The sequence below is a fragment of the Macrotis lagotis genome, chromosome 1 (genome assembly GCF_037893015.1).
Source record: "Macrotis lagotis isolate mMagLag1 chromosome 1, bilby.v1.9.chrom.fasta, whole genome shotgun sequence".
In the NCBI taxonomy this organism is placed as follows: domain Eukaryota; kingdom Metazoa; phylum Chordata; class Mammalia; order Peramelemorphia; family Peramelidae; genus Macrotis; species Macrotis lagotis.
The window spans coordinates 608,068,793-608,081,732 of record NC_133658.1 but is presented as its reverse complement, the minus strand read 5'-3'; the positions used below and the strand labels follow the sequence as shown (position 1 = coordinate 608,081,732).

Here is a 12,940-nt window from a genome sequence, read left to right as displayed (position 1 = left end):
GCCTAAAGTCACAGAATTGGGGCAAAATTCAAACTCAGATGATTTGACTCCAGGGGTTCTTTCACTATATAAAAATCATTGCAATTCAAACTAACAATCACATAATCATTGGATTCCAAATACAAAGACATTATGGGAGGAAGAAGGAAGCCAGTCCTGAGTTGGAGACTCAGTACTTCCCTGAACTGGCCCTTAAACAGTAAACAAGAAATTCAATATGTGAATTGGGTCATTTATTACATAGATAATTAAATAAAAAGACAGTAAAAAAAAATACTAAATATTCCTGTGTGGTAGAGGCAGTTCACTATCTGGAGCTTAAAATACAAGAGGGAAGAAGTAACATAGAATAAAGCATTAGATCTGATAAGATAAAAAGAAGAGGCAGTTAGGTGGGGGAGCATTGAATAGGGCACTGACCCAGGAGTCAGGAGGACCTGAATTCAAATCAGACCTCACACACTTAATTACCTAGTTGTGTGACCTCAGGCAAGACAAAATGCCAGTAAACAAAATTTGAATTTTGGGAACCACTAATGATTTTTGAACAAGGGATTGAAATTACCAGACAAATCCAGGTGAAAACAAGATTATTCTAGCAGTAAATGAATCAAATTCAACAACAAATCTCCACTAGGCCTCTACTATAAACAAGATTCTAAGCATAAAAAACAAAAATGCCTACCCTCCAAGAGTCTACATTTTACAGGGAAGGAACAGCTCAAACAGACAAATAAGGTGGCCTTTAAAATCTAAAGAGAATCATGAAAATTTCATATAGCATGAAAGATAGATTGAAGATGGAAAGAGAGGTAAAAAAGATCTGTGCCAGAGCCTTACTGCAAAGCATCATCTAGGGTGGTGATGAGGGTTTTTCCTAGGCTAGTAGTGAAGGGACAAGTGGGAAGAGACAAGAGCAAAAGTATAAAAGATCATTTGGTAACAAAAATAAAAGGATAGGGGGAAAAGGGGAACAAAGATAACACAATAATTTCAATTGTGCTGTTAAAGAAATAGTTCAGTTAGAAGAATGACCAGGTTTAATAAATTGTTTCAATTTCTGTGAAGGAGAGATCACTTTTATAAAGATGAGTTCAAGTTAAAATACAAGTTCAAAAAAGTGGTTAAAAAAAACCTCACAGGAGAACCAAACACAGCATCCTGGCCTCAGTACCACCCTTTGCGTAAGCCACAAGGACCAGGGCAAGAGATTGCACAGTATGGGAAGAGAATACATAAGTAAAATCAGCCTCAGCAGGCTAGAGATCATGACATTCAGGTGGATTTTCCCTTTTCCTTTGCAGCAGGAGCTCTATTGGGATTCTCTATAAATTTAACAAAAAGTTGAAAAATGATATTAAATGTCATCTAATTTAACCCTGAGTTTTTTAAAAATGAGGAAATGGTAACTAGGAGAAGTGATTTGCCCATGACTACACAGGTGAAAAAAAAAACTGAACTCAGGTCTTTCTAAGTCTATCACATGGATTCTAGCCACACCAGCTGGCAAGCATTTGTCCTTGAATTAGTGGAAAATAGCTCTTTATGGTGTATAGTGCCTTCGTAAACTTTGTATAAGACTAAATTAAATGTTCTTTGTGAAACAAAATTCATTTTAACCTGAAATAATATAGCCTAAGAAAATAAGCTACATAAAACAAAATTGGGGCGGCTAGGTGGCATAGTGGATAACGCACTGGCACTGGAGTCAGGAGTACCTGGGTTCAAATCCGGTCTCAGACACTTAATAATTATCTAGCTGCGTGGCTTTGGGCAAGCCACTTAACCCTGTTTGCCTTGCAAAAAAAAAAAACAACCTAAAAAAAAGTTTTGTCATTTTGTAAAAGTTTTTTTCTAAAATAAGTCATATTTTATACGGATAAGGAAACAAATGTTCAAAACTGTCCAAATAAATATCAAAGCTATCAAGGCAATTTATACATTTAGTCATTACCATATAACCAAAATCAAGAATGTATTAAGGAGAATCATCTTATTTTCTCATTTGTATGTAAAATAATTTTAAAAATGTATCTCCAAAACTTTTAGATTGGAGGAATTAATCAAGTCCCACAATCGCAGTGATGAAGAGAAAGCTGGACTGGGAGTAAGAAAGCATTGGGTATGAATCCAAGCCTTGCCACAAACTAGTTATATGACATAGGACAAGTCCTTTCACTCTGGCAGGTTTCAGATGAATTAGGGTGGCCTTTAGACTCTCTTTGTGCACCTAAGAATGTCTGTGACTTCATAGTTGTTGATTTTTAATGACATAACTTCATCTTGTCAATATAATTTTCATTCACTACCCGCTTTTTGTATTTCTTCCTCTCCCCACCATTTTTAACTACTTGAGGACCTGACCACTTTTCCTTTAGCGTTTGTATTCCCAGGACTGCAGAGCCTAGCAAGTAAAAGATGTGATAAATCAGTTTTACCCCCGCCCCCAGGAACTGGCAATAGATGGCCTTTAAAAACCACCTCAAATTCTATATGCAAATGAAGTGGAAATGAATACTAAACCGAACTGGTTTTATGCTTGGTTTTCTCCTTTACACTGGACAATGGTTGGCTTTTCTAGGACTGAAGGTGTTGCCATAGGAAGCTCCTCCCCGGCCCCGCCCCCACACCGCCTGGTACTGGCCAGACTTAGTGGCCAACCACAAAGCAACTGGCATTCACGATGCCTGGCACGGACTCCGCTGTTCCCAGTGAACCTTTATCTCTCGGAGCCAAGAGGCTGCGCAGCGCACAGGTGCCATGCAGGAGAAAGGCGAGTAGCGAGCACTGGGCTCCCTGGGGGCAGGGGGGCAGGCAGGGGGGCAGGCAGGGGGGCAGCGGGCTGGGAAGGGGCGGGGCGGGGGTGGCGCGCGGGGGCGGAGCCCACGATAGCCGCGAGCCCTTCACCTGTGCCGATTTGTGCCTTAAACCGATCCTGCAGCCGGGACACCAGAGCCGACAAGATGTCCATCCCCAGAAGTGCGACCTGCAAGACAAAAACCAGCGGACTCATTAGGCGCCTGACTCCACCGTGGCCGCCGAGCTCGGGCGCTCACGAAAACACTTGGGTCTGTCTGACGGTCCAATCGAGAAGCAAAGGCGATTCTTCCGGAACCGGCCGTTGCAGTGAATGGAGCACAAACCTCTTTCCGGTTGGGGCACAACTGGGCCAGCCAACCTCAATAGGAACATAAAAAGAAAGAGAACTTCTGTTTTTCCAGAGTGGTTCCCTCCTCCATCCCTCTTGGGAATTGAATAAGTGGCATATGCAAATAGGAACGGCCAAGCGGCGCACTGCCTTATGGGTAGAAAAATCATCTGCACAAATACAGCTCCGAGAAAGCTTTAAGAAACTACTGCTTAAGAGGAATCGATGTTTCCATTTAGTAGTTTGTCATCAAAACTTCCTTGGTTATTTCACAGTTGGGACTTGAACAGTGAGTTAGTCACCACAAGGTAACGCGGCATTCCCTACTCCTCACTTGAGAACAAGGACCGGCCCTTGACAACCATCCTTTTCTTGGGGTTGCGTTACTGTCCAATGAACGTCAAGTGAGGATAGTACTGCTAACGCCTTAACAACACACACGCATCTTTTAAAGCTCTGCTTTAACATGGTGCAATTTTTGGAACCCCCCAAATAGTTATCTTAATGCAAGGAAGAGGGGCTTTACCTTCGCCCGTAGTATTCATTTTCTTGCCACTAGATGGGGCAAAAAGCTTAATGCAATCAGGAAGTAGCATAAAATTGACATCGCCGGAGTACTTTATTTAGAGAATACTCATAGTAAGTTTGACAGTTCGTACGTTCAATTTTCAAATCGCTATTGTTTGATCACGCGAGTAATAATCCCAAAGGGGAATCCCCTTCATGAAAAAAATACCGCACAAAAGAAATCAAGTTTTCAAATTGAGAAATCTCCCTCTTGGCAGTTGATAGACAAATAAGAAGAAACAAAAACTGATGTCATTTAGTTATAATCTGTGACTAGGCAATTACAATTCCTCTCCTACCTCACTGTTCTAAGACTGTTGTTTTTGTTTTGTTTTTAGGTTTTTGCAAGGCAATGGGGTTAAGCGGTTTGCCCAAGGCCACAGGGCTAGATAATTATTGTCTGAGACGGGATTTGAACTCAGGTCCTCCTGACTCCAGGGCCGGTGCTCTATCCACGCTCCACCTAGCCACCCCCTAAGACTGTTTTTAAAGAAAAAATGCCTTCACTTAATGCTAAATCACAATTTTGAAATCTAATTCTTTGTATTTTGAACATAGTAGCCCTGAATGACTTAAAACCAGGATTAAAGTTTTTAGGAGGATGCATTTCCAACAAAGATCAATCACATGAAAATCAGCGCAAGTGTTTAATGATTGTGTTTTTCAAGAGACCAACTACTTTAATAACAATTCTTTATGAACACAAATAGAGTTCTTTGTAAACCCAAATAGGATACAGAATTGTGTAACACAGATCTTACTAAAATCTATTTGGGGGAGTTAAAGGTGTTGACTTTCTGCAAACAGCGATCTTTAATAATGTTTACAGGTTCCAAATGGAAGTCCTGACCCCAACTCTACTTTTATGGCTCCTCTGCAATGTGGGTTTCTGGAGGTGTCAGGTTTATAGTATTAATTCAATGGTCTACTGTGAACAACCTTAATACCACTTCTAAAGGCTTTTAAACATGAACAAATCTTTAAACATGCCTAAATACAGATAGTACAGCTTAGGTTGGGGATGGGGGACGATAGAATAGAAAGTAAAAGAGCTTTTCTAATACGGGAAAAAAAACTTTAGAAACATGCAATGCAGAAACAGTTTCTCATCTCCAAAGTATGAAAGCTGAAGGCAACTGAGTTATGAAATACATAGGGTCAATTCTGGCCCAGTCCAAGGCAAAAAACCAGAACAGCACAGACCCAGAAAAGGGCAGAGTACATATCTAGATAGCACAATAAAATGACTCTGTGGTCTACAGTTTCTATCACTTAATGTTCCCTGGGCCAATTATTTAACTTTCATGCCTCATTTATTTTTTTTTCATCAAAGAATGTGAGGAATGGTCTATACAGCCTATTAAAGCCACATCTATAAATGTAGGTCAAGGAGGATCCCAGGATGATGAGTGTAGAAGAGACTAGGGAAAATGGGACAGTTACAGGACTAATGGGAGGGGCAGGGTCCAGGAAGAATCTAGAAGGAACTCAGGGAAAATCCAAGTCGAGTTATCTGCCAAGAGATACACACAGCAAGGTAGGACAAACAAAAACAGTTCAAGTATCTTTATGAGAAATGGGTGAAGTGAAAGCTAAAAGAGGTTCCACTGGACTCAAATGAATTTCACACCAGTGTTAAAAAAAAAAAAACCTGGAAATTTCCTCCATCAGATCCCCTGAGGTGTGTATGAAAGGAAGGACAGGTGTGAAATTTTACCATTATGAATACACACTGCTAGAAGGAAAATGTTAAGTACCTGGGAAGGGGGTAAGTGCTCTAGGAAATTTTACTGCTTAAAAGGAGGTCTGAATAGATGAATCCTAGTAAAATTAAGAAATCCTTCATATAAACATAAACTCAATTCTGATTTAACTAACCTCTTTTTAGAGCTGCAAGATATTCACTCCAACTGTTATACTTTACAAATAATGCAAATGAGGACCAGGAAAACAAAGTAACTTGCCCAATGTCACATAGAGAATTAGTGAAACAATTTAGGATAAAGAATTTAGAATAATGGAATACTCAGAATTAACCAAACTATTGCTCTTTTGACACTATCTTACCTATTTCTTTTCTTATAAGCTACTTTTCTGAACATCAGTTTTCTACAAAATTGATAATATAACTTTATCTGTTTTTTACTTAATTGTTTTTATTGCTAAAGGAGAAGTTTGAAGAGGAAAAGAAAGTACCTTTTCTCAATGATTATGATATAAAAACAAAAGTCATCAATGAAATGCAATTTTTTAAAAATAGGCAGGTGAAAAAGTTGAAAAAAAAGTCTTGGAATGTTAAAAACATCCTTTTTTGGAATGAGTATTCTTGTTTTTAATAGATTATCTAATTTATTTTTGAATTTTACAATTTTCCCCTAATCTTGCTTCTCTCCCCCCACCCCACCCCAAAAAAGGCAGTCTGTAAAACCATATGTGAGGTGTAACAATACCAATCTTCACAAGATCATAATACAGAAAGTCTTTATAAACGTAAATGATGGTGGTGATGATGAGGAATGTCTTCAGATTTCACCTCAGGACTGGGACATAATGCATTGGAGTTGTGAACTGAACCAACTATTCTGGAGAGCAATATTGGAACTATACTAAAGAGAGCAATAAAACTGTTCATTTGATCTAGCAATACCAATTCTAGGCCTACAGTCAGAAGAAATCATAAAAAATGGGAAAAGTTCCACATGTTCCAAAATATTCATAGCAGCTTTTTTTTTCTGTAGAGGCAAAGAACTGGAAATTGAGGGGATGCCCATCATTGGGGAATGGTTGAACAAGTTATGCACATGAATGTTATGGAGTACTATAGAGAACCATGAAATGAATTACAGGAACTGGTGCTGAATGAAGGGACCAGAACCAAGAGAACACTGCACACATTAACAATAACATTCTGAGTTGATCAACTTTGATGGATACAGCTCCTCTCTGTAGTCCAGAGTGCTAGGACAACCCTGAGAGATCTGTTATGGACAAAGCTTTCCACATCCAGAAGAAGAAAAAAGGAAACAACCTGAATGAACACTATGTTCACTTTAAAAAAATTTTTTTTACTATCTCACGGTTTTCTTTCTTTTCTCTTAGTCCTAATTTCTTATTAAGAAAATTATCAGTTTGTAAACATGTCAAACACAAATGCATGTTTGCACAAACACACACACACAGCAAACTTCACCTCTGAGGGGAGAGGAGTAGGGAGGGTGGAAGGAAATTATGTAACTCATAAATAGGCATATACATGTAATTGGAAAAATAAGATATCATTTGGGTAAAAAAGATTTCACTGCGGTTTTTAAATACAACTATAAAATCCAACTATCAAGATCAAATTAAAATTAAGAGTTGTATTTTTTTTAAACTTCAAGGTTAGGAAGGGGGGGAGGTGAAATCATGCCTTCAGGTCTTACAACTTAAAGGCAAAGTAGCCAAGTTAAAAGAACACTGGAATTATAATTTGAGAACCTGAGTTCAAATCCTAAATGTACTCCTTTAATACCTCTGAGAGCTTGGCTAAGTGGCATCTTCTGAGGTGTCAGCTCCTCATCTGTAAAATGAAGGGTTTTAACTAGTTGAATCCTAAGCTACTTTCCAGTTCTAAATCTATGATGTACAATAGGATATGTTGAGTTTTAGATGTCTACAGAACATCCAGTTTGAGATATTCAATAGGCAGTTGAAATGTGAATTTAGAAGATTAGTACTGAAAAAGGAGATCTGAGGATGATCAGCACAGAGATGATCACTGAATCCATGAGTCAAGGAGGTCACTAAATGAATAGGGCCTAAGACAGTCTTTAGAAACACCCATGGTTCAACAGTGACCTGGATGAAGATCCACCAAAAGAGACTTTTGAAAAGAATCAGGCAAAAGGAAAAAACTAGGACACTTGCCTCAGACACTATAAACTGCTCAATGGTAAAGAAGTCATACTTCTGTGACGAGCCTCTATTTCCTCATTTGTCAAACAAGCAAGTTGGACTTGAGCATCTCTGTGACCCATGCAACTGTGTACTGTGCTCATCCAAGTTAAATGGAATAGCATGGGTCTGTTCTAAACCTAGGCCTCCCTGGACCCCTTCAATCCCTTCCTAGAAAGGAGAAGTTGGTCTCTAAATTCCTCCTCCTCACAGACGCTGTTCCCTGTTTGGTAAGTCTTCCCCACCAGAATATCTCCCTCTTTGAGAGCAAGAACTTATTTGTTTTTTGCATTTATATCCTCAGAGTTGTATCACGTTGCCAGGCACAAAAAAAAAAAATGCTTAAAATGCTTTTTTCCTTGATTCTTATGCTACCTCCAGCTTTTTTCCTTGATTCTTATGCTACCTCCAAGTAAATGGGCAGTGATCTAAGGTTACTAGATTCCTAGTCAGCACATTGCAGGATGAACAACACTTTGTCACATTCATTCAGTGGAAATTTAGAGCAACAGTCACTAAAGTTTATAATAACTCTCAGATGTTCTCAGCAGATAATAAATATGAAATTATGGTGTAATAAAAAAGTTGAGATCTGGGATCTCATGAAAGTTTTCTTTTTCATTTTTGATAAGTCATTTGATCTTTTGAAGTTTTTGTTTCATTTGTAAATTGAGGGAGATGGATTAAAATTATCTCTATACATTCTAGTGGCATAGTGAACAGAGTTTCTAATATAAAATTAGGAAGACCTGAGTTTGAATACCGCCTCGGATACTATTAAGTGTGACTCTGGAGTAAGTCACTTATCCTCTATGGACCTGTTTCCTCATCTGTAAAATGAGGATAATAGCACTATTTCAAAGATTTTCATGAGGCTCAATTGAGGTTTAAAAAAAGGATTCTGAAATTAAATTAAAGTACTTTAAAATGCTAGCTATCATGGACACTTTACTCTTTACTCCATATAAGTCAGTCTACACTGGCAGCATGTACTCAATGTTCCAGTTTACCAACTCCCAATTCTGAGGACTTTACTGGTCATTCCCTACTTCAGTATGGCTGAAGTCCTTTTGGAAAATTTCCCCAAGGCATGCCTTTCCCTGAATGGAGTATAAAATAACTGAGATTGGGAAAAGTCTCAAATTTATCTAATACCTTCTGCTGCATGGTGTAACTTTCAAATACTCAATCTGATCATTGGGAGAGTTCACCCAGGCAATAGTTCCAATTAATTTATCTGGCTAGGACCTATCACCAAGAGTTCACTAAACTAAACTGTCAATCAAATAAGGTACAAAGATAGGTTAAAACTGTGTCAAAGAACGGGTTCAACACATTTCCGAGGCCTCCAGGAGAAATCTAAAATTCAGCTTCCCTGAGCCAGAGAAAGCCCTCGAATCAGCAAGCATTAAACTTGAATGTCAACGAACATAAAACTAAATTGAGCCATCAGGTTGAATGGAGCCAGGAAACCTTCTTGTACAAAGGTGGATTTTAGCTAGATCTTTGAGGGAAGTTTGTCTAGAATATATGCTACTCTGCTTTGGTAGAGGAAGCTTCCACAATTAGAGTTCCCTAAAGAGATGAAAGCTTAAGTCTGGACATAAGTCTCATATATGTATACATTCATTTATACAAACAACTCATTTGGTTTCAAATAAAATGCTCCCAAGAATAAAAGGTAAACCTGCTCATGACTTTAAAGATGAGAAATCTAAATGGGGTAGGGGGAGGGGAAGGCTGTCTAGTTCCCCCACTTATAACCTTGGAAAAGACACAGAAACATCTCTAGGCCTCAATTTCCTCAACTATGATATGAAGGGGATTGTCCTTTCTGGCTCTAAATGTAAGATCCTATATGAACCAAGATATCACCCAGGTTTATCACCTCCACAGGCCACAATAATTGCCAGGAGAAATACGGCTAAAGATAGTGGCCTTCATACTAAGTACTCCATGATTCTAAACCCCCAAATCCCAGTGTTAACCCACCATCCCTCAAAAAATCCCCCAACCCAGCTCAATATATCCAAAGCACCAAAAAGATGGAAAGTTTCAGATTCCAGCATAAGTCATCGGGTAGTCCAAGTTTCAAGTAGAGTTCTTAAAACTCATTTCCACATTTTAGACTTAGATTCTTGGAAGAACTAGAGAGAATTTAGATGGACTTTTCAATCTTCTGTGTGTTTTCAAGGGGTGAAACATTCAATTAGGTCAATGATAAACTTCTTAAAAACAGATTCCCACTTTCACTATCAGATGGCCTGATTTAAGCCTGACCAGCCACTCAGGCGTGCAGTTAGTTTTTTTTTTAATAATCATCAACATCATTCAGTTGAGACAATGATCTCTGGGCACAAGAAACAAGGTTTTTTCCACACCTATCTTAGGATTAAGAGATACCAAGTCTATCAGAGCATCTACAAATTGAAAGTAATTAAATGTATATGATTTGAATGGAATTTCATTAAGATTGTCTTGAGAAATTTATAAAAATTCAAACTCATTTTTCAAAAATTACACTTAACTATAGCCAACATTTAAATTTCAAATTTATAATATAGTCTGTTAATGGAAGAAAAAGAAAACTGGAGAAAAAAAGAAAGACAGGAGGAAAGGAAAAAGATACTGAAGAAGGGGGCGGCGGCTAGGTGGCGTAGTGGATAAAGCACCAGCCCTGTGAAGTCAGGAGTACCTGGGTTCAAATCTCAGACACTTAATTACCTAGCTGTGTGGCCCTGGGCAAGCCACTTAACCCCATGTGCCTTGCAAAAAACCTTAAAAAAAAAGATACTGAATGTGAGGGAAAATATTAGATCCTTTAGTATTAGAGAATCACAGTATTTAGATCTGGAAGAGACTTTGGCTGTCATTTTAGAAATGAGGAAAACTGAAACCCAAAGAGTTGTAAAATGATTTCCCAAAGACCCAAAACTAATGAGTAGTCTAACTCACCTCTGTCTTTAATTCTCACCAGGCTTTGAGAAGAGTCAATATTATTATTATCCTTAAAAAATGAAAATTAGCTTTTAAGACCACCATTCTAGAGCAATTTAACAATTCTTTCTTACTGGGTTATTCACTCAGGACTATGATCAAACTGGCCTACCCAGGGTTAAAATTGATTTTGGGCTACAGGACTAATAAGCAAAGTAACACTATCAACAAGTCTAATGAAATTAAGTCTTTGTAAAAATTCCCCTTAAAAGAATCTTACCTTTGCTTCACTAAATACAAGCTAGGAAGTTTAATACCTGTTTTGATACATTTAGACTTCCCCTTACACCAAAATCACTTTGAAGTTGATCAAAAATCACTTGAGTTCTTGTTTGCAACTATTAAGTAAAGGTGAGAATACTTATTTCTCTTGTTTCCATCTAACCAGTTGGGAGAAACTGGTTTAGTTACATTTGACAAATTTTCACTATTTGCTGTTCTGATTTTGTTGAGTCATTTTTCATTCTTGTCTGACTCTTTGTGATCCCATTTAGATATAGAGATACTAGAATAATTTAACATTTCCTTCTCTAGTTTATTTCACAGATGAGTAAACTGAGGCAAACATTAAATGATTTTTACTAGGGTCATACTAGCTAGTGTATGAGTTCAGATATGAACTCAGAAAAATTGAGTCTTCCTGACTTTAGGCCAATACTCCATCCACTAGTACCTATTTTGATTTCAGGAAAATAAAAATGAATTGAAAATCATTATCATAAAACAACAGCCTTCAGTCACTAAAAGAGTCAGGAGGTAACAGAATAAATTCTACCAATAATTGGCAGGTGTCATTAAATACCTCCTAGGTATTTAATTAATACCATTTTAAGATATCTGTGGAGCAAAAGCAGTGCTGCACAGGAGATCCAGGCTATGCCTTTGACCACAAATGGCCAGCACTAACTCTCCTTAAGAAATCATCCACAGAAACACTGAGTTAAATCAGAACATACTGATACACCCAGCCTTTTCCTCTTCTCATCCTTTAAGTTTTATATCTGGGCATTCTGGAACTTTTTTTTTAATATGTTATCATCAGAACAACCTCAGCACATGAATATAACCAAATCCCAAAAAACAGTGATCTCTGGATGGATCTGTCATTAAGTCCTCATTGACAGAGACAAACAGGATCAAGGGACCACCTGGGGTCACCCAGCTAATCCATGTCTAAAGCCAGATTTGAATTTAAGTCCTTATAATTCTAGGTCTCATGTCACCTAGTTACCCCTTCCCTGATATTCTAATGGAAGGCTCTGGGGTCTATTATACAGGACATTCCAAACTTTAATACCTCTATTTTCCCCCCTCTATAACTTCTACTGTAATAGCTAGGTCATTTTCCTCACTATCCTCTGAATAGCAGCCCCTCCTCAAATATATATCACTGTATCTTATTCCTTGATCAAATATATAACAGTAGACACTTCCCACACTTATGCCTCTGGTGAGTATTCAAATATGATAAATGAATGAGATAACGGTATTATACAAATAAAGAGTATGAATAGTACCTACAAAGGAATTGCATATCAAGTCTGTCACAAAAAGACATCATGATATAACCAAAGGATGCTCATTTTGAATACTGCATCCAACTATATGAGTCATTTAAGCTCTCAGAGCCCCAGATTCTTTGTGTGTGTGTGTGTGTGTGTGTGTGTGTGTGTGTGTGTGTGTGTGTATGTGTGTGTGTGCGTAATACTTTGCAAACTTCAAAGAGCCATAAAAATGTCAACTATTATTAATACTGTGGATGTGTTATTTACTGTCTGGCTCTCTCCTGGAGAACAAAAGTAGGCCTAGGTCAGACAAACTGTCTAGACATACTGGACTGAATATTTAGACCTATGTGGTGATTCTGACAACGGGTGAGAAATAGTCTTTAGTCAATAATCATTTATGTGCTTCTATACTAATTTTGTATTGGGCACTGTGAGAATCAAAAGTGTTTGCCCTCAGAGGGCTCACATTCTAAAGAGCTAGAAGACAGGTTGGCTCATCTTGAATGCAAATATATATAACTGAAAACGTGGACCGTGAATCTGATCCTACAGTCATGAAATCCTCAAAGGGGTCAGTCACCTTCCTGGACCGAATGATTCTCTCCCAGCCACATCATCTTACCAACGCATGGTTCATATTCTAGGGTCTTTTCCAAGGTCACATCATCTGTTCACCCAACTGAGAATATAGAACTGTGTGTTGTTTTCTCTACAAATTTCAAAAGTTGATGAACAGGAAAGTGTTCCCATGAAGTAATTCTTTCACTAGGATTAAAAAGTGCATTAA

The 12,940-nt window shown here is 38.0% G+C and overlaps 1 protein-coding gene and 1 non-coding gene across 6 annotated transcripts in view; one reads left to right on the top strand and one right to left on the bottom strand.

Moving 5' to 3' along the window:
- The window catches only part of CLASP1 (cytoplasmic linker associated protein 1), a 379,426-nt gene that overhangs the window by 254,370 nt on the left and 112,116 nt on the right, over positions 1–12,940 (bottom strand). For all 5 annotated transcript variants that reach the window (XM_074214965.1, XM_074214964.1, XM_074214967.1 and 2 more), the window contains exon 3: positions 2,908–2,986. In XM_074214965.1, the coding sequence (XP_074071066.1) occupies positions 2,908–2,986 (79 nt within the window). The remainder of the gene's footprint in view (positions 1–2,907; positions 2,987–12,940) is intronic.
- Positions 3,509–3,634, top strand: LOC141510742 (U4atac minor spliceosomal RNA). Its single transcript, XR_012475160.1, has one exon. It is a non-coding gene; the product is annotated as a U4atac minor spliceosomal RNA (small nuclear RNA).